General features: G+C 43.9%; 1 protein-coding gene across 3 annotated transcripts in view; it reads left to right on the forward strand.

Moving 5' to 3' along the window:
* sulf1 (sulfatase 1) overlaps positions 1-22,576 on the forward strand; it is a 40,433-nt gene that overhangs the window by 12,295 nt on the left and 5,562 nt on the right. For all 3 annotated transcript variants that reach the window (XM_015955249.3, XM_054751154.2, XM_054751155.2), the window contains exons 2-17: positions 3,016-3,320; positions 3,655-3,894; positions 4,322-4,473; positions 8,772-8,941; positions 11,948-12,098; positions 13,166-13,341; positions 13,458-13,586; positions 13,939-13,995; positions 15,467-15,593; positions 18,204-18,414; positions 18,865-19,111; positions 19,691-19,787; positions 19,876-19,967; positions 20,059-20,130; positions 20,749-20,921; positions 21,054-21,196. In XM_015955249.3, the coding sequence (XP_015810735.3) occupies positions 3,146-3,320; positions 3,655-3,894; positions 4,322-4,473; positions 8,772-8,941; positions 11,948-12,098; positions 13,166-13,341; positions 13,458-13,586; positions 13,939-13,995; positions 15,467-15,593; positions 18,204-18,414; positions 18,865-19,111; positions 19,691-19,787; positions 19,876-19,967; positions 20,059-20,130; positions 20,749-20,921; positions 21,054-21,196 (2,412 nt within the window). In that variant the 5' untranslated portion in view covers positions 3,016-3,145. The remainder of the gene's footprint in view (positions 1-3,015; positions 3,321-3,654; positions 3,895-4,321; positions 4,474-8,771; positions 8,942-11,947; positions 12,099-13,165; positions 13,342-13,457; positions 13,587-13,938; positions 13,996-15,466; positions 15,594-18,203; positions 18,415-18,864; positions 19,112-19,690; positions 19,788-19,875; positions 19,968-20,058; positions 20,131-20,748; positions 20,922-21,053; positions 21,197-22,576) is intronic.

The raw sequence follows: 22,576 nt of genomic DNA on the forward strand, positions 1-22,576 counted from the left end.
GATGAAAACATTCTTGTGTGCCACAAAATATTGGAATTTTTAAAGAGATGTGTAGTTTTTACCCTTAATCTCTGGAAATATCCATCAAAATGTTGTTGAAAATGAATTAATTGATGCCCAGTTGTTGGAAAAATATAGGAGGCTTTGAAACATCCCAACATAAAAATTGTGTCTCTGGGCGACGCCATATTGGATGCCATGCTTCCTTCTATGGGTGGACAAAACGCATTTGACTGATTTTTAAAACACAGATTTAAAACCCCCATTCACAAAAGTTGTTTTGCACATTTACCTCCACTCGTTGCCAGTGATGGAAGGGAGACTGATGTGTGTAATTTTGCTGGAGGTTGCACTCCCAGGGATTTTTGACCCTAATGGCCATCCGTTGATGAGGTACATGTATGTAATGCCTCCTTTCGTCAGGGAAAATACACTTTAAACAAAGTGTTCCATAATAAAATATTCTTCATTAATCAGTAAGTGCACATAATGCTTTTGCATCCGACGGTGTTTGTTAGCAGAATTTTTATTAAACTGGTTGCCATGAAACTTAAAGTAATCATTAAATGTGCATTGTAATGAAGAGGACTTTCATTACTCATGTTTGTAAAGTATTTTGTCACTGATGTTTCTTACACTGTGAAATAGAAGCACAGTGGAGATGATTGTGGACTTCAGGAAAGTCACAGCCCCATCTCTCCCCCTCGTCCTGACGGACACCCCCGTCGCCACTGTGGACTCCTTCCGCTTCCTCGGAACCACCATCACACATGACCTTAGGTGGGAGCCATCCATCAGCTCCCTGCTCAAAAAGGCCCAGCAGAGGATGTACTTTCTGCAGCAGTTGAAAAAGGCCAAGCTGCCGGCCCAGATGATGGTGCAGTCTTACACGGCCATCATTGAGTCCATCCTCACCTCCTCCATCGCTGTGTGGTACGCTGGAGCCACAGTGAGGGACAAACATAGACTGCAGCGCATTGTGCGCTCTGCTGAGAAGGTGATTGGCTGCAGCCTTCCATCTCTCCAGGACCTGTACGTCTCCAGGACTCGGGGGCGTGTAGGTCGGATAGCAGCTGACCCTTCTCACCCGGGTCACAGACTTTTTGAGCCGCTTCCCTCAGGCAGGAGGTTACGGTCCATCCAGACCAGAACCTCCCGCCATAAGAACAGCTTCTTTCCATCTGCCGTTAGACTTGTGAATAGCTTATAAACACACAACCATGCTGGTCTTCTGTACTCGACACAACGTCACGTTATCGGCCATGTTACCATTACCTGCCATTTTTTTATAGCTGAAAGTTTTATTCTATTTTTAATCTTATTATTCATGTTATATGTAGCACATTAGTACCAAAGCAAGTTCCTAGTTTGTGAATTGTTTTTTCACTGACAATGGCAATAAACCTATTCTGATTCTGATTAACTTGACCCCCAATTATCACTGGGTGGGGGAAATATTCTAATGGGGTTTCTCTTATAGGTGTTTTAATCTGGTGTTTAGATGCAAATTAGGATTTTTATCATTTGTATTTTTGTATGTATAGGTAATGGGTTATGAAAATATTTGTATTTAAATAAAGTTGTGAAATACTTGGTGAGGGTAGCAGAGGAGCTCCCCTGGTGAGCTGGGCTAGTTGGTTTAGCCCTATTAGCAGCGGGGTATATAAGGCTGCATGTTTTCATGCTCATGTGGATTGTTGCTGCCTGTACCAAGACAACTAGTGGAAAATAAACCACTCTGCGTGACCTGCCAAGTTCCTGCCTCAGTGTCATTGCTCCTGAAATCCAGCCGTTTAAGGCCGTCTATATGACATGCATCTATGAAGGAACATACTGTATAGCCACATTCTAAAGTATTTTTTGTCAATAATTTTACTCCATATTATCTTTCATAATGCCTGATCAGTTTTTGGCAGACTTGGTTTTGTCTGGGTTTGGATGGCCCTTTTGTGGAAATGAGGGTACCGCCCCAGTCAGGCCCAGGTGTCACAGACCTGCCTCTTGTTTTCAGACCATTAACTCAGAATGGGGAGCAGAATGGTGTCACTCAGTGGGATTGCTGGCCATAAGGCACTTTTTATCCTGCAGTGATGGAGTACTCATTATCACAGTTGCATGGTTCATTCTACAGCCTTAAGCCATTTTTCCAGTATTATAATAATGCTGAAACTCCCTGCTAATTGATGTAATCTCCACATTTTTTACTTGATGTCCACATTTTGGATATTATTTAATACTGTAATAAATTGAATTGAACATGTTTTATCTAATCATATGTTGGACCAAATCCCTAAATACCCATCATCTTCTGGGCTCATGGGATGGGATGTGTGTGGTTTTAGACCAACCATGACTTGGCGAGAGCGAAGCCCCAACGTGTTGTGATGACTCCGTGGTCATCTGTGATTGGCGACAATAATGCAGGAGTTAATGTGGCGGAACCTTTCTTCCTTCCCCCCACCAGAAGTCTGCCATGCTTGACTCTCCAGGAGTGGTGGGGACGGTGGTGGTGGTGGGGGTCTGACGTTTGAGTGACAGGTGGGAGGTGGAACCCGATTGGCTCTCTCTGAAGAGCAGCTGCGGGCGTTTGAGTGCAGGCAGCCCATGGTGGAATCACAGCACAGTGAGCTGAACAACAGCTCTGCAGTGGAGATGAGGAATTTGTGTGTGGGAGTTTAGGCTGGGGGGGGGGGGGGGGGGGGGGGGGATGATCAAGAAAAACATCTAAAAAACTAAACTCATGGGATCCTCCAAGGTGAGCTGTGCACTTCTAGACCTTTGCAGAATAGAGAGGTTGTTTTTTGACCACCGTAAGCTAAATCTTACATTGCTTCCCTGTTTGTGTGTAAAAATGTTGTCCAAGTAAAACACATTGTGGGAAGATGCACACAATTTGTTAAGAGTGAATATATTTCCAAGTTCAAATTCCTTGTTTATTTCCCTTTTTCCTATCTTTTGCTTTAGAAATAGCCACAAAATGAGATTTCTTGGTGTAATGCTCCTTTTTTATTTCAGCACACACAGCCTGTGAAGGCCATATGATTGTGAGTGAGTGGCCTGGCCAGTCCTCTGCTCCCTCCCATCTCTCCATTATTCCTCCCACCGCCCCATCCAGTGGCCTGTTGGATCAGTTGGATCGGACACCATGCTGATTCTCTGGCTGTCCTGGTTGGCCTTGCTGTCTCTGGACTGGACTCCAGGCAGCTGGGCCTTTACCACCACCAGGGCCCAGGGGCTTCGGGGTCGCATCCAGCGAGACCGTAGAAACATCCGGCCCAACATCATCCTCATCATGACCGACGACCAGGATGTTGAGTTGGGTAAGGCAGATGGGCAAACTCCCTGTTATCCTCTAAACCCCAGTTTAGATGTAGTCCACTGATTATTTTAGTCTGTTTTTATTTTATTTTAATCTGTTTGATTGTGTTCCTGGTTGTTCTCATGAGGATTCATTCATAAATTAAATATTAAAAAGGACTGAATGGCCATCTGGTCTTTTAAGTGCCATAAAGTGGGATGAAGCACAACGAAATGATGTGAAACTAAAGGAAACTTTTCCTAAAAACTTGCATTTATTACACAGAGTTCAACTAGAAGTTTGTTTTATGAGCTTTTGTTACAAAAACAAAGACTTGAACCATTTTTGTCCTGCAGGTTCTCTACAGGTGATGAATAAAACTCGTAAGATAATGGAAGACGGTGGCACGTCCTTCATCAATGCCTTTGTCACCACACCAATGTGCTGCCCGTCACGGTCCTCCATGCTGACGGGGAAGTATGTCCACAACCACAACACTTACACCAACAACGAGAACTGTTCCTCCCCGTCTTGGCAAGCTCAACACGAGCCGCGGTCCTTTGCGGTCTACCTCAACAACACAGGCTACAGGACAGGTCGGTGAAACAAAAATTCAGGCTTTTCTAAACACTGATAAGCAAAAAATATATATTTTCAGCAGAAAGCTACTTCTGTTTCATATTCTTATGGTAAAATGATGCAGTTTGTGGTGATGGCTGACTCTAATCTCGCTTCAGAATGTAGTCACAGCTTCTTCTGGCTACTCTGTTTGCACATTGTTGAAAGGTTCATGCTTCGCAAGAATCCACAACTTTGCCTTGCTGTCTGCTGTAAGAAATGCAAACACACTGTGTATGCCAAGCAGCCGTTGCAGCTTATCAGCCTGTGCCTATGTGGGCAGGCGTTTAAGTGGGGTCCAGTGTGCATGGCCAGTCTTTCTTTTTTAAGAGTTTATCTGAAAATGAGCGTCTTGCATGTTCACAGGACAAAAACACCAAACATTCACTCTCTTCTTCTCTGCAGCCTTCTTCGGCAAGTACCTCAACGAGTACAATGGCAGCTACATCCCACCTGGGTGGCGCGAATGGGTTGGGTTGATTAAAAATTCCCGCTTCTATAATTACACCGTCTGTCGGAATGGTTACAAAGAAAAACACGGCGCTGACTATGCCAAGGTATGCATACTCTATTTCTCACTAATTTCTTTACTCTTTAACTTAAAATAAAGACTTCACCTGACAAATTGTAGGTTTCAGTCCCTTGTAAATATAGTATAGTCTTCACTTTTGTCATGATCTAGACTGGCAGGAATTCTGACATGAGAATTAAAGGGAATGAGCTGAGGTAAGGTGGCGTCTCCGTTCTGTGGCATCCCTTTATTATGACGCGCCTCTCGATATTTAGTCAGTTTAAAGTGGATGCGTTTTTTATGAGAAGCCATTGTTGCTTGCAATAAGTAGCACCCCGCGGTTGTTTTAGTCTACTTTTACTCTCCTTTTTCTGTCTCACTGCTAAAAAAGGAGTTTTTATTTTATAGAAAGGCAATAAAAATAGGAGAAGAAACTTGAAGTTAGTAAAAATTGGGCTTAGGAGATGAACGTTGTGGCTACACTGGCACAGCAGCTGCCTGTTGTTGCTCTGGACTGCCATGGCTCTGAATCTCCCACAAATATTTTTATAAGAGTTGTCAGTTTGTTTTCACGGCTCTGTGCCAACATGCTCTTGGGTTGTTCAGTCCTGGATACAGAAGAAATCAACAAGTAAGGCTGATCCAAAAGATGGGCCAAAAAATGTTTGAACTGTCATTTCTTTTTGCCAACTTGGACTGAGGTGTTAAAATTACCCACAAGCAGAGAGGCCGGGGTGTTTACATGACATCTACTTGGTCAGCAGATTGTGGTTTGAAACCAAATGGAAATGGTATTTGCTATTCTCTGACCAAAGTCGTCAACTGTAACCACTAAGCAAACAAAAAGTAATCAGATTCACATGGAGACTATCAGGGGATTCCGTGCTGAATCACACAGCTGGTTCATGAGGTCATTGCGTGTAAATGAGGCATTGGGTAATAAAAATCAATTGGGTCCCATTTGATTTTCTTTATTTAAATGGGAAAAAGCACGTTTTTGGATTTATTTTGAGGCAAAATCACAAAATACATGCTTTGCCCTTTTTTGGACATTTTGTCTTCTAGTTTCTCAAGAAAAATTGTATTTTTTTTTTTTTTGGACATTTTACTTTTCTGTTTCTGGTGCTGTGAGGCTTAGAGGATTTTTACTGCTATTTTTTCACATTTTTCACTTTTTCAGCATTTGTTATGATGCGTAACCATGGCAACAAGCAGGTTTACAATCGGGAGCAGCTAATTAACATTGGGAAGGCTGAAATAATACCTCAACTGAAGCCACAAATTGCAAATGAGCTAAAACACAAGAAGCGTGGGTGCAGAGCGGGAGCAAAACGGAGAAAGAGGAAATTCAAACCATCTCTTCCATCGATCATAATGGGCAATGTGAGACCACTGGCCAACAAGATGGATGAACTCCAAGCCCTTTCAAGGACTCAGTCAGAGTATCTGCAGTGTTATGTGTTTCACTGAGACGTGGCTGTAGGACCATATCCCCACTTCCAGCGTCTCTCTGCCCCCCCCCCCCCCCCCCCCCCCCGCTTCAGGTGTGTGACGTCATCAATGACTAGCCAAAATCAACTCGATTTTCATTCCTTGACTGTCGACTTTAAAAAAAATTAAGTCATGCAGCCCCTACTGCTAATATGACCCTGTGCTACTGCTAATGCTAGCCCAAGCTATGACTAACATTAGCTTGTGCTACTGCTAATGCTAGCTTGAGCTACTGCTAATGTGAGCCTAAGCTACTGCTGATGCTAGCCCAAGCTACTGCTAATGTGAGCCTGAGGTGCTGCTAATGCTAGCCTGAGCTACTGTTAATGTGAGCCTGAGCTACTGCTGATGCTATCCCAAGCTACTGCTAACGTGAACCTTATCTAATACTAATGCTAGCCTGAGCTACTGTTAACATGAGCCTGAGGTACTGCTAATGCTAGCCTGAACTACTGCTAACATCCATGTTGGATAATAATATTAATAATCATCGAACTTGTATAGCGCTTTATTAGGACACTCAAAAACGCTTGTGTGAACTCTTACATTCACACGCTGCCAGTGATGGTAAGCTACTACGTAGCCACAGCTGTCCTGGGACCGTCTGACAGAGGCGAGGCTGCCATTTGGTGCCTTCGGCCCCTCTGACCACCACCAACACAGGCAAGTTAGGTGAAGTGTCTTGCCCAAGGACACAACATCAGAATACCTCTGGTGGGAGCTGGAATCAAACCCATGACCCTCCGATCATGAGGCAACCCACTCTACCACCTAAGCTATTGCTGCCCCAGAGAGGAAAACCAGGAGAATAATATTGTAGTACACATAAATGGCTTGTATTGGCCATTTATCAGGGCTCCTGGGTCATTGTGAGCCCCAACTAAGAACAGCTTTTATTTGTAAAAAAAAAAAAAAAAAAAAAAGAACTTGTTCTAGAACCATTTTAGCTGTTAGTTCCATTGATTTGATCTCTGGAACCACAAATTGCATCCAAGACTCTCATTGAAATGCAACCATTTACTACCAAAATTAAATCACAGCCAATACTGAACAGCACCAAATGGGAAGAGAGCTACTCATCACGCCCTTGAGTGTTTTATTGCTGTTGACCACACATTCCCAATGACACTCTGATTTCCTGTTGACCTGCTTGAACCCTTCGCAGCAGCACCTCAGATTGTTGGATATTGCTGTGCTAAACAGCAATGCTGAGCTTTGATTAGTCATCACCCTCCGCGGGCCTGTTAAGATTCCTGGCCTGGCTATAAAAATAAAAAAGGAAAACTATTAATAGGAACTTTTGACTCAACCAAAACCAGTTCTGGCGTCTCGGGGAAATCACCTCTTTCATTCTCACCTGGCACTCCTTTCCATTTGTCATTAGCCAGGGAACAAAAATCAGCATGCCAGAATCTCAGGTAGGATAGTTGATGTATGACTGGAAAGTTGGCAATATTTAAATAGGCTCCAGTTTAAGTGGTAAAATGGTTTTCATAAAACAGCACTCCGGCTTGTTGTGACAGTTTTAGATTTCCTGAACCAAAAGCCTGTTTCTCAATGGGCTGCAACTAGTTTGGAGACATAAAATTGTTAGAAATTATTTTCAGATGGAATTCAACTGAACTGGTACATTGGGCACTTTAGTGCTTTGGGACCCAATGCCTCCTCGCTTGACACTCATTAAGGGGTTCGGTTGGGGGGTTAAACCACCAAAACGTAAATAGTAATAATTAAAAATAGCCACCAATAGCATCCTGAGCACGACCGTGTCTGCAGCTCACCGCTTGCCCAGGGGATGGGTCAAACACAGAGAAATAATTTCACCAGTGCGTGTCGACTAATGGGACGTTAACTTTATTGCAAAGAAATTGCAAAAGTTGTGAGTTTTTGGTCAAAATTCAATCATTTAATTGTTCTCGATTTGCTCTCATTTTATTTGCAATGTGGGCTCCAACTCTGTAAATGTTGTTCCAATTTTTCAGACTTCTGGAAACGGAGAACTCCAGAAGCCAACAACGACTGCTACAGCAGCGTGCTAATTAGGGAGACAGTCAGGCAAATTCATAAAAGTGTTCAACATTCCAGCAAAATGAGAGACTTGCACAAGCAATTAAATAACCTTGGGAACATTCTGAAACATTTGGAAACTACCTCATGTAGCACAATGAGACACTGGCTGCAGGTCTTTCTTGGTGTTCCCCGAGGTCTAAGTCTTTGGAGATGTTAGGTCAAGTTTGGTCTTCTATTCTCTCTGTAGAAAGTTCAGTTTGTGAGGAAAAGTAAAAGGGATAAGGCTGAGTTAAGCCAAGTGGCAGGAACAGAATGAATAGCCCAGAGTAGAGTGAAGGGTTGGAGCTGTCATAACAACATACCGTTTGAAAGCACCAAGCTACCCTCACCATCAAGTGGTGTCACATTCGATAGTGCAGGGATTCTCTGATGGGGGCAACAGCCCATATACAGTGTACACACACACACACACACACACACACACACACACACACACACACACACACACACACACACACACACACATACTCTCTCTGACTCAAGAACACACACTCATTTACACACACAGGCAAGCTGCCAGCTGTTGACTCGACAGATTGGTGCTGTACTGCACTCAATGGCCCCACTTCATATCCCCACCGGCCCCTCTTTATTTATTTGAAAATGACTGGACGAGGTAAATCAACATGTCACAGTGATCGGACCGCAAACGAGTTTGCATCAAGGCTTTCGCTGTTTAGCATATTTTCCCTCAATTGAACCTTCGTCTTTGGACGCCTCTAGATGTGGGTTGGAGCCTTGTACCACTTAAAGACTCTGCTTGTTCTGCTCTTCTTTTCAAAGGACTATTTCACGGATCTGATCACCAACGATAGCATCAGCTTCTTCCGCATGTCCAAGAAGGTCTACCCTCACCGTCCTGTGATGATGGTTATCAGTCACGCTGCTCCTCACGGCCCAGAAGACTCAGCCCCACAGTACGCCGAGTTCTTCCCAAATGCTTCGCAGCACATGTAAGTCAAACTAATCAGCTTCTCCTTCAGCTTGGGTACGGAATTGCGCACATGCGTTGACAGAGACAGTAGGTGTGTTTCCACAATCTGAACTTCTAGGTAATTTTACCAGAACTTCCCGCTTCACCAGGCTGGCCGGACGGATCTACTCCTGGGCCATTTTCAGGAACGAATGTAACACCTGAACGGGGGGAGGTACTGGGAATGGCCCAGTAGAGTTGCTGAGGGGAACCTTTAGTTGACTCCCTCTGATTGGTTGCAGCTCAGTAGGAGATGACATCAGCAGATGTCACCCAAAACAAATGGCAGTTTTAAAATGAGAAGAGTTGCTTGTGAATCAAAATAAAACAAAAACAAATAAGCACCATTTGTGTTTCTTAAAAAAAAAATCACCATTTCTTAACTTCCAACACCAGAAAACGCCACAGAATTCCCTCAAAATGACCTAAATCACTGGGCTTTGTGTTCTCTGGTCCACCATAGAGTATTTACTCTTGTGTGTGTGTATTTATAGTGTGTATTTCGAGACGTTTTAACACTTATGCAGTCGCCACCTCCAAACCCACATTTCCCGCCATTTCCTTCCATGAAACCCTAATCCAGGTATGACACCTAAGTTACCACATGCACTGATCACTCGTCCTGACATCCATGCTACTTTGACTCCTGCTTTTATTTGCTGTGACCTTTTGGCTCTGATAGTTTCTGGTGTTCATCCTGCCTTCAAACGTCCCAGAGACCAAACCAAATGGACTGTATCGTATCTGCAAAGCAAGCCCAAACAACAAATCCAAGTGATTACAGGTCACATGGAACTTAAGCTCGGTACCCCAGAAAATACCTAAGCTGTCCCCGTTCTGAGTGTTCAGACCTGTTTTAGTCAAGTGGTGAGAATCTTTTACTGATATTCATCCAGTGATCAAAGTTCAAAACACGGAATGTTTCCCCCTCCAATCACATCCAATAGTTTTAATGGTTGGGTGTGCCTAACATAATAATCAGCGTGCTCCTCAATCCCCAGAGATGACAGTTTTCGTAGAAGCTCTGAGGGCTGATGACATGCAATGCATGAAATCCAAATGATTTATTGTCCATGAAGAGCAGGGGGAACATACCGTAGAGCGGATCTGGGATGGCTCTGTGCTCGTGCCAACTCTCATCTCACCAGTCACGGAAGAGATAGAACTTCTTGGATCTCCCTATCTTCTCCTCCCCTGTGCTTTCAGCACTCTGTTTCCTCCAACCCCCCGTATATCTCTTACTGTCACTTTGTCTGTACTTCCTAGTGTCCTCTCGTCTTCTCGTCCCGCTCGGCTCTGCCCACTCCTTCCTTTCCCGTCCTGTTTAATTCACGGGGAACTTCCTGACCCCATCCATTTCAATCAGTAGCTTCTCCCCGTGGCTCCTGGGATGCAAAGGAATGCATTGTGTGCGCAGGAACACCCTTTGTGACATTATTAATTTATTTTTAGCCGGTGCCTGTTGTGACGGGGTGGGGCTGAGGCCTACGGGGATCTGAAAGGGTTGCCGCAGTGATGGTGTGTAGGTGCTCTGTGTGTGTGGAAAATGTGGTGAGGTTACTATGGAGAGCACAGGTAGTTTAGCATGCATGGGCGTTCTGTTGGGTGTTGACGATCCGCGAGGTAAATCGGTTCTTCCATTAGCACGTCGGGAACTCTAGTTTCTGGAACCGGTCCAGTTTGAGGTAGCTCGCAGGGATAAGGTGTCTAATAATGTGCACGCATTCATTTGGAGCTGTTCAGACACTTAATCACTGCAGCAAATGTCAGATCCAGCTGATGTGTGAAACTCTGCGAGGTGGGAAGAGACAGCGTGGCAGTGAAGGAGGAGCTGCCTCGTAAATCAAACAAGCGTCTGTCCTTTTGACAGCAGCAGGTTTTGATGTTGACATTATTAACATTCCTTACGGGAGGTGTTTTTCCCAGATCCTTAGATGGAGGCCAAGCCGAGACTTATTTAAATACTATACGTGTATTGCGGTTGCTCAATTGCATGTCTTCTGATAGTGGGGGAGTGATGATAATTCTTGTTGTAGCTCAACAAATTGGAAAGGGAAAGGCACTAATCTTCACGCGTGATGGATCTGTGGAAGGATTTTATTTACAGTCACGGGGAGGCATTCTGTGATGCATGGACACAGACCTACACACACCACTTGGCAGGTGGGACCTCTCCCAACGGACCCACTTCAGTCCTCTGACCTCTGCATTCCTGGTTCCCTGGTGCTCAGAGCCTCATGGCTTGGTGGCCCATTGCCCAGAGACAGGTCTCTTTGTGGGGCTTATTATACCGCCTGCTAAGTGGGTGAAGAGTTCACCTTCCTCACAAAGCAGGCCTGAGGGGATGAGGACAGAAGGGGGCTCTCATGGAAGGTCTTCATTACATATGAAAGTTTTGATCAGTGACTTAATGGTATCTGTTTTTGCCTTCATCTGTTTAATCCCAGAGTATTTACTTACAGTCCCTCTCGCTCTTGCTGTTTATCCTCTCGTTATCCTCCCTCTCTTAAATGACCGTGACTTATTGAGTTTTGGGTCCAGAGGTTATTGCAAGCTTGACTGTGTGGCTTATTATTTTCATAAGCGCGTGCCAGCCCTCAGACTTCTCGTGTGTGCCAGGAGCGCCGTCGCGCGAGGAGACTCGCGTCTCTGTGTGGAGAGGAGAGACGGTCGAGGAGAGGGTGTTGGAAAAACAGCGAAGGTGTTGGCTGAAAAGTATTAAGACGTTTCTGTCAACAAACAGGGTGCCGATCAGTGTGTTTCCAACACAGGGAACAACTGTGGCACCTGCTGTGTGCAGGAGTTTGTAAAAAGTAGCGGACAGGTGCTTTTTGGCATTTTTAACATGGTCTTGTAGCAGTTATGTACTCTGACATGTCACATGCTGACAAGGTTTTTCATATTTACATGTGAGATTATGTGCAGAGTTGAAATGTAAGTTCTGTCAATCCCAAATACTTTTTTTTTTATGTTTCTCCACTTTTAGAACCCCCAGCTACAACTATGCCCCAAATATGGACAAACATTGGATCATGCAGTATACGGGCCCCATGAAACCAATCCACATGGAGTTCACCAACTTTCTGCATCGGAAACGGCTGCAGACGCTGATGTCCGTCGACGACTCTGTCCAAAAGGTTTGCAAAATCATTAATGCGGTTTTACTTTAGAGAGAACCTTCACTTGTAAGTCGCTTTGGACAAAAGCGTCTGCTAAATACATAAACATAAACTGGGAAATGTAAAATACTTGTTTTTATTACAATATGCAAAAAAAATAGTCTTCAACCCCACGGTCTGCATCAGCTACCGAAAGAAAATAAACTGGGAAATGCTCGGGTCAAAATAACCAGACAGATCCACGTCACACTGTAAAATTTGCATTCATGAGCTCACCCAGATTGCGACCGCAGAGAACTGTGTTGATTCTGCAGCTAGGAAAGAGACTTGTCAGCTAGTAGAAGCTAACCTTTAGCATTAGCATCTTTACAACATGGTGGAGTATGTTCAGTCTTGTGTTATTTGTGGAGACAAAACAACAATGTTGCATTCATTCAACCCAAGAAAGAAGACAGAACAGAGGCAGTGGAAGAGTTGTGTTTCTGTTAGCCAATCAGAGGAGAGATGATAATGATAAATGACCCGCACTTGTATAGCTCCTCTCAGAGTAAGGACTCCAAAGTGCTTTACACTACGGTGTATCATTCATCCATTCACACACACATTCACACACTGGTGGTGATGAGCTACGATGTAGCCACAGCTGCCCTGGGGCGCACTGACAGAGGCGAGGCTGCCGAGCACAGGCGCCACCGGACCCTCCGACCACCACCAGCAGGCAAGGTGGGTTAAGTGTCTTGCCCAAGGACACAACAGCAGAATTCTCTGTCCAGAGCCGGGATCGAACCTGCAACCTTCCGATTACTGGACAACCCGCTCAACCTGTTGAGCTACTGCTGCCCCAATGTTTGCGTATCATGAATATCAACGAAAATATCTGAATCCTGCCATTTTCTGCTTCTCCACTTCTCTGTCCAACTTCTTCCTGAAACAGGCGCACCAGAGCTTTTTTTCCACAGTAAATGACTCACAAGGAATTGCTATACACTAGAGGCCACAGCTAGTTTAATAAAATGAGTGTGTGCCCACTTTAATTCTTAACAAATTCCTTAACTCGAGCTTTTGCCATTTGTTTCTTAATGCAGGTTTACGAGATGCTGGAGGAAACAGGAGAGTTGGACAACACCTACATCATTTACACAGCTGACCACGGCTACCACATTGGCCAGTTTGGGTTAGTCAAGGGGAAATCAATGCCGTATGATTTTGACATCAGAGTACCGTTCTTCCTAAGAGGGCCGAATGTGGAGCCAGGGGCTGTGTGAGTAGCTACTAAAATGTTATCATTTAAACACTCAAGCATTTATATATTTGTTTTTCAGGTGAATTTATTTTTCTCACTTTTACTGTAACTAAAATGGTGCATGCATTTTTCAGAAACCCTCATGTGGTGCTGAACATCGATCTAGCGCCCACCATTCTCCATATTGCTGGTCTGGACACTCCTCCAGACATGGATGGAAAGTCGATCCTCAAGCTGTTGGAACAGGATCGGACTGGCAATAGGTATGGGTCCATCATCTGTAACGGATATTTACAACAAGTGCAACAGTTGTCCTAACTGGTAGTTTACTACGTGCATGCACAGTTCCACAATCTAGGTGTTTGCTCTAGCTGAGCTGGAAACTGGTTTTGGTGGATTTTTCCTCGACTGTGAGATTTTTGGCTTTGAGTCACACGTTTCTCCTCAAACACGCTCTCCTGAAATGATAAAACGTGAATAAAAAGGATGTATTGTTGCTAAAACTGGACTTAAATGCTTCCAGCGGTGCCGTTCTCATGGACCTGCAGTGTTAGCTTTGTGCTAGACATGCTAACGGATTGAATCCTGTAAACTTTGTCCGTTTTGTTTCCTCAGATTTAAGCCCAACCGGAAACCCAAAGTCTGGAGAGACACATTCCTGGTGGAGCGAGGGTGAGCCACACCACAGACACGTCCGTGTCGTCGAGCCTCATGTCTCACGTAAACCTGACAGTCTGTTTGAGCGATTCCCAGTCCTTTTCTCTTATTTGTTATTTAGCAGACCGTTCCTGACCTCAGTCTGTTTGAACGGAAACAAATTTTTCTACGTTTGTTGATAAAGCCTTTCCTGGATAATGACAGTTCACGCAAAGGGCGATGACATGTGTACAGGTCATTGAACCGTTTACAATCAAAACAAGCCCAGTCTTTGTTTTCTCCGAAGTCCTTGTAGGGGTTGAAGCACATGATGCTCTATTTAACTCTAGATGCGTTTCAGGAGCGTCGCCAAGTAGACCTACGCAAAGCAAACAAAAGCTTTCCAGACTCGGGATGATGTTACCTGAAGAATGACTAGAAATCTCACGTTTAATCCAACCACAGGACATGACACTGGCAATCGCACAGCTGCAAACACTTCCCCGATTCCCTGAGTCCTGTTTCTTTACCTCCATCTGATACTGCGTATGTTTAGTCACACAAACCCCCGTAAGTTCTTCATTTAACCTCTCTGCAGTGTCTAACAGACGTGTGGCATTTAGAGGAGAAACAGAATCCCATCCAGCCTGTCTTTACAGGATCCAGCCGACTATGAAACAAGTCCAGCCAATCAGGTTGAAGTTGGATCTTGCTGGCGGCTCGCAGAACAATCTGGTTTACTATAGTTTGTCACATATTCCCTTACAGCTACTGTTTTCTCCTCTATCAATTCCATGCAAACCTTTGAATCTTGTTTTAATTGCAGCCCCGGGCCTCTCATCTCCTCTCTGCACATTTTCTCAATCGCTAGCGAGATCTGAGTAGATCCCTGCTGGTGTGGAGCGTGTGTTTGTGCGTGAACCTCCCTATAAAGATGACAAGAGTGTGACCTTCTCTCTGTAGCTCTTTGAAGACGTTCCTCCATAGCCTGCACAGTTTGTAAAAGCTGTCCACGGCAACACGCGGAGCTAAATGCTTGGATTAGCCTCCCTCTGACCTCGCTCATGCACATGCAGCTCTCTCACTGTGGTTTATTATCCTCACATGACCTCACAGTACTACCTCACAGACTGGAAGGAAGCCATGACCAACCGTGTTGTTGTAGAACCCCATCATCTCAGTATGGTTTCTCCTCTGAGAGCTGCAAAGTTTCAGACAAGGATGAACCTCCTGGCACCAGTTGTGGAGTAGCTTGGACATGCTGGCAGAAAGTTGGGAAAAAAAGGAAATGACAGGGAGGTTGGCATGTCCAAAACAAAATAAAAATAGCACTGGTCTGCTCTAAGGAGGGCTGAATCTGAACTTTATTGAAAACTGATGTCAAACAGCCATGAAAGAGGAAGAGTTGAGCTCCACTTTTAGATTCTAAAGCACATTAACATCATGACATCACACATGCAACCCACTTAAATCAACCTTTTGACTGATGCAGTGTTTGGTCTCGTAGTAAGATCCTGAGAAAGAAGGACGACTCCATGAGCACTCAACACACCAACAGCCTTCCCAAACACAAGATGGTCAAAGCGACGTGCCAGCAGGCTGAATTCCAGACGGCATGCGAGCAACCGGGACAGGTAAGTCCAGAAGAGCATGTTTCCTGAACATCTTCTGGTATCTGCTAGATAAAAAGCTTTCCATGATGCCTGCAGAGCCTCTAGCCACTCCCAAATACATCAGTTGGGTTGTTGCAGTTTTTATTTATTTATTTTTTTGGTCCATTAATTTGTGGGTGAGTTTTCTTTTCATGTCTGCCCGTTAATTATCTGGCAGAACAGCAGCCAGATGGTTCTGAACGTGGCCTCGGCGCAGACAGGCCACACTTCTACAAATTGTTACAAATTTCAGGTAGTGCTTAATGACGAGCAGAGTTTCTACGGGTCGGACCTAATTCAGTCCAGATCCAGTTTATGACCACATAAATGTGTGCAAGTAGCAATCACTTATTAAAGGCAGAGACAGAGCGAGCTTTTGGTTGAGTTCAGGAGTGTGTGTGGAGCGTGCAGAATGGGAGAACTTTTACTTCCAACAAAACAAATCAGGAAACAGTTGGAAGCCAAATTCTCATCCAGTCAATCATCTCCCTCTCTTTGTTTCTCACTATTTTATTGTTTGGTTGCTGTCGTGATGCTCGAGTGCACGCTTCGTTTGCAGTAGAGCCAATAAAGTAGACCTGCAAGCCATCACATATGTGGGAATATGAAGTCTGTCCACGGAGATCAGTCATAGGGGCGAAATCTAAGGTTGTCTTTTAAACTGTCTTTGCTCCCAACTGGACAGCGTGAGGACCAATCAGAGCAATGAACAAGGTGACATATTCATAGCAATGGAAATGAGTCAACACACACCGTCAAGGAAGAAGAAGTACCTGTCTGCTCGACTTAAGGAAAAAGTCCCATGGTGTTTCTCAATGCCAAGGAACCTTGCCTTGATGTCTTGGCCCCGCCCTGGTTGCCTAGGAGATACGTCATCTGGAACCACCAAGACGTGTTCCAATGTTCATGTTCTACCGAGGCGTGTGTTCTCAGTTTGTTAGCCGTTTAGCTAGCGGAGCAAGGATACACGAGAGGTGTCTTGTAGCCTAACCTTGGTCAAAAATTACCCAGAATACACCGCTGTATTTTCAAAAGGATGGCGGATCAGAAGCCGGCAGCTACTTCCGGGGCAAATGTCAAGTTTAAAAGTAAGTCAATTAATTGTAGCTATCGGGCTGATATCTGAAATGCTTTTTTTTTAGATCCAAAGAATTTAGCTATGGTTGGTTAGATGCTAGTAGTTGCAGCTTCGGTGGCTAGCGGGTAGGAACTCAATTACATATTTAACTAATATGTACACAATTAAAAAAATAAAAGGCTCATTATATATTTATGTTGAAACTTCCACATATAAAATATAACATTATCGCCCGTGTCACGTTACATGACCGCCGCAGAAGTCGTGATGCAAGTCTGTTCCATTTAACCGTTTTCTTTGACCAAGGAAGGACAGTGTCCTTGTAAGCAAGGCGCCTGGCCTAGCAAGACATCGCCTTGCGAGGCCAGGCGCCTTGCTATTGAGAAACACTCCAACTCTACATCGTCTAGAGTTGATGCCAAAGCCGTTTCAAACGAGTGATGTCCTTCAACATCTTTGTAGTTTCTCTCCATCCCAACTCTGCTGTCATCATAACAAAAAAATGTCTGCCGTTATTTTTCTAAGCTTGTCCATCGTCCCTCTACAAACGTAAAGCGCTGTGATTGGCCCGGCCTAAATTTAAGCGGAGCCAATGGTAGACGTGCTGAGACTACAATGGAACATCACTTGACCTACCCGCAGAGCAAAATCGTTTGCTACTTCTACGGTTTGTCTAGATTTCTAGGCTAACAACAAAAGTAGGATTGTTTTCATCCTTCTGCAACAGTACGCACTTCTCCTTTGCCTCTTGTCTGACTAGCGATGCACCAACCAATGCAGTTGCTTGAAAGTGGCTTTACTGTAACTTGTCATTTCTGTTCACCTAATATTTTAGTTTTGTGATGATTTCTATTCATATATTTAACTTTTTATCTACCTCACAGTCTTTTCCTGTTGAAAGCAGAGAAGAAAATAAAATATGTATTCCAAATCATTGCATTTTTCTGTGTGGTGGAAGTATAGGTATCGGCAATCGGTATCGGCGAGTATTCAGATCCAAGTATCGGTATCACATTGGTTTGGGAAAAAGTGGCATTGTTGCGTCCCTATGTCTGGCATCAATGGTCTGCTGGTTCTGTAAGCTCCTCCAGAAGAACCCGATCTGCTTTACTCCTCTTTGTTTGGGCCCTCGTTCCCACACTTAACAGGATCCTCCCCAATACGCTCCACAGATGTGTGTATTTGGTTTTGTCCAGGGAGCCAACCAGCAGCAGGACTCACAGCAATTAGCCCTTTAAAGGCTGTTCTTCCTTGCTGTTTCCCATTGGAACGGCAGTTAAAAAAGATGCAGCTGATGTAGAAATGTGAGCGGTTTACACGCTTAGCGCAGACATGCCCACTGTGGGAGTATGTTTTACAGACACCAGACAAACCCAGTTCGTCTCACGTGGTGGTTTCTGTTCATCTTGGTTGATGCTTTTGGGGTCGTCCTTTCCCACCATTATTACGAGCTCTAACCATAGATCCATTTATGACGCAGTTTTCCTTTTTCCTGTTTTGGCTTTGCCGCACAGAAATGGCACTGTGTGGAGGAGATCTCAGGGAAGTGGAGGCTACAGAAGTGTAAAGGGGGGTCAAAAGACAGCTCCAGGCAGAGAGCCCGGAGCGCGAAGCCCCGCAGTAGCCATGACAACAGAGAAAAGATCTGCGACTGCGAGGAGATGCTTTACAAACCATCCAGGACCGACCGGCGCTCCCATCGGCGGTTCTCCTCACCAAACCAACGTGAGTAAATCTCCACCTGTTCATTCAGAATCATTAAACAACACACAACTACATGTACAGCTCTTTAAAAACACACTTCTTCCATTATCTTTTGATTTAATGCTGCTGGAAGAAAACGGTTGCAAAAGTTTTCATTTAATCAGTTATTTACGCTTTGAAAGGAGTCAGATGTTTGAAGAAAGACAAAAAAACCTCCATCATGCAACAGTTATGATGGTTACGTGTTAATGTGCATTCATGCCAGTTGTCTTAAAATGGTTTGGTGCCCTCTAGTGGTGACTGAATAAAGTGTAGCTGAGATCCAGATGCGACTCAAACTGATACTGAGTTTTTTTGAGGATGTTATTTTTCTTTTTTTATTATGTTTTGTATTCAAAGCTAAGCTTTAAATTTTTATCACCCACTGCCAAAACATTCTGATTATTGTTTTTGACATTTATCCTGTGACAGGTTACCGTCCTCGGTTTGTCCACACACGACCCGCCCGATCACTGTCTGTTGAGTTTGAGGGTCAGATATATGACATCGACCTGCAGGCTGATGACCAGTCAGGCATACGCCGACGCATCATCTCAAAGCGCCACCATAACCAGGAGGACCCCGAGTTTGACCTGGGCACTGATGACGGTTCAGAGGAGATGCTGGCAGATGATACCAACGCTGTGGGATACCCCAACTCTCTGAAAGTTACCCACAAGTAAGGAATCACTGATGCAATGATTTTTAATTATGTAGAAGCATCCGTTCAATGTTCAGTGTGTACAAGGCGTGAGGTGTATTTTTTAAATAAGTAAAGTTTCTTTAGATTGCTCGTATTACAGGAAAAAATCACAAAGTGCTTCAGAAAGAAAATAGCATCAAAAATTCAAACAAAATTAGTACAAGAAAAAATACAAAGACTACAAACAAATGAATAAAGATCATTTAAAACAAAAAAATCATTAAACAAATGAAAAATCATTAAAAAAATAAAAAGATCATTAAACAAATGAATAAAGGTCATTAAATGAAAAAGATCAATAAAGTACGAAAATTCATTAAAAAGTAAAAGGATCATTATACAAATTAATAACATCGTTTAAAACAAAACAGATCAATTAAAAAATAATTAGAAATGAAAAAGATCTGTAAACAAAAGAAAAATCATAAAAAAGTAAAAGGTTATTAAACAGATCATGAAAACAGAAAAAAATCATTGAACAAATGAACATAGATGGTTAAAAAGGAATGAAGATAAAAAATAAATCCTAATATGAAATGTGTGATTCTGTTCTAGATGTTATATCTTGACCAATGACAGCGTCCACTGTGAAAGAGAAATCTACGAGTCCTCCAGAGCGTGGAAAACCCATAAGACCTACATAGACCAGGAGGTGAGCTAGTTCATAAAGAAGGTGATTTACCATGAAAGGCAGCGAATAATTAACACCTCTGGTTTTGGTGTTTTTTTTTTTTCATTAGATCGAACTTCTTCTTGACAAAATCAAGAATCTCCGCGAGGTCAAAGGTCACCTGAAGAGAACACGACCGGATGAGTGCGACTGTGGAAAGAGGTTTGATCATTTCTAGTTTATAGTTTATTAATGTCAAACTCTGTTGGAATAAACAACCATACTTTCTATGTCCCTGCTCGTATAAAACCAGCTATTATGGCAAAGGACTGAGAAACAAGGAAGAGAGACTGAAGAGCAGGAACGATCAGCTGCATCCGTTTAAGTACGTTTCTCTTTCATTGTCTCAGATTTTGTGCCGTTAACTGTGTTTGAACTGGTTAGTTATGACCCCAGCATGGCAAGCGGCAACGGTTGTTTTCGTACATGGCGGATGACCTAAGGATCGAACGTGTGTGTGGCGTGATGTGTTGTTACACTCCCAAGTTTCCGAAGAAGCGTGCACGCTATAACTTTTATTGAATGTTTTGCTTCTCAAATGGAGTTTAAATGGCAAAGCAGATGTTTGGCGGTGGATCCGTTTTGTGTGTGCCTGGAAGTGATCGAGTCGCATGGAAAAATGGAACAATTGAACCGAGGGGGAAGTCGGCGAGTCCTTCAAAAGCAGTGATCGGCTTGCACAAGGAAACGCTGGGAACACAGTCACGCCAACACAAAACAGCTGCTTTTCAGCCGTGTCTGCTGTTTGTTAAGGCAGGAGGGAAGAAAGGATGGTGGCTAGGATGTCATCGAAAAGAAAACAAGTTAATGGAAGATTTTAAACGTGAAAGCAAACGGGCAGAAAGTCCCTTCTGAATCTAATAAGACCGTTTCCTGCACAAGAGAGGGCGTGGTCATGTGTTCATCACAAGATGAGAAATCCTGTCGTGCTTCTGTGTAACAGGGAGGCCGTGCATGAAACTGATGGGAAGGCGCAGCTGTACAATGAGATTCGCAGGAGGAAGAAAGAAAGGAAGGAGAAGAAGCGTCATAGGAAAGGAGACGATTGCAGCCTGCCGGGCCTCACCTGTTTCACCCATAACAACGACCACTGGCAGACCGCTCCCTTCTGGACACGTGCGTAGAATCACCTCGAGCTTCTCAGTGACACGTGGAACTCCTGTGTATCACTGCTTCTCGAGCAATTGATTTCACATCTTGTATGCATTTAAGTGAATAGCCTCCAAAGAAAATGTCTGATTTTTGTAGTGGGTGGATTCTGTGCATGCACCAGCTCCAACAATAATACCTACTGGTGCCTGAGAACCATCAATGAGACCCACAACACGCTTTTTTGCGAGTTTTCTAGTGGCTTCCTGGAATACTTCGACCTCAACAGTGACCCCTACCAGGTGGGTATTGGGTATACCAGGTGTATTCAAAAGATTCCAGAGATAGGATATACATTGCAATACAGGAGAGATGACACAATATAATGTGATGCTGGGAGACAATACGATATATCTCAATACGGGGAGACGATACGAGATATATCACAATACGGGGAGACGATACGAGATATATCACAATACGGGGAGACGATACGAGATATATCACAATACGGGGAGACGATACGAGATATATCACAATACGGGGAGACGATACGCGATATATCACAATACGGGGAGACGATACGCGATATATCACAATACGGGGAGATGATACGCGATATATCACAATACGGGGAGACGATACGAGATATATCACAATACGGGGAGACGATACGAGATATATCACAATACGGGGAGACGATACGAGATATATCACAATACGGGGAGACGATACGAGATATATCACAATACGGGGAGACGATACGCGATATATCACAATACGGGGAGACGATACGAGATATATCACAATACGGGGAGATGATACGCGATATATCACAATACGGGGAGACGATACGAGATATATCACAATACGGGGAGACGATACGAGATATATCACAATACGGGGAGACGATACGAGATATATCACAATACGGGGAGACGATACGCGATATATCACAATACGGGGAGACGATACGAGATATATCACAATACGGGGAGACGATACGAGATATATCACAATACGGGGAGACGATACGAGATATATCACAATACGGGGAGATGATACGCGATATATCACAATACGGGGAGACGATACGAGATATATCACAATACGGGGAGATGATACGCGATATATCACAATACGGGGAGACGATACGAGATATATCACAATACGGGGAGACGATACGAGATATATCACAATACGGGGAGACGATACGAGATATATCACAATACGGGGAGACGATACGCGATATATCACAATACGGGGAGACGATGCACTATATTTCATTGCTTTGTACTTGTGACATGTGCAATGACAAAGTTGAATTCTATTATATTCAATATCACAATACAGGGGACACGGCACGATCCAAAATATATCGCAATACAGGAGAGGAAGTACGATATATATCGCAAAACACGTAGACAATTCAATAAATTCTGAAACTGGATATAATACAACATATATCACAATACAGGGGACACAATGTGATATAACTCCATACAGGTGAGACATGGTCCATTTAAATCTGAGACCATGGTCTTGATTCGGAAAAGGGTAGAATGCCTTCTCCGGGTCAGGGATGAGGTCCTGCCCCAAGTGGAGGAGTTTAAGTATCTCGGGGTCTTGTTCACGAGTGAGGGAAAGCTGGAGCGTGAGATCGATAGGCAGATTGGTGCTGC

The sequence above is a fragment of the Nothobranchius furzeri genome, chromosome 7 (assembly GCF_043380555.1).
Source record: "Nothobranchius furzeri strain GRZ-AD chromosome 7, NfurGRZ-RIMD1, whole genome shotgun sequence".
NCBI classification, from domain to species: domain Eukaryota; kingdom Metazoa; phylum Chordata; class Actinopteri; order Cyprinodontiformes; family Nothobranchiidae; genus Nothobranchius; species Nothobranchius furzeri.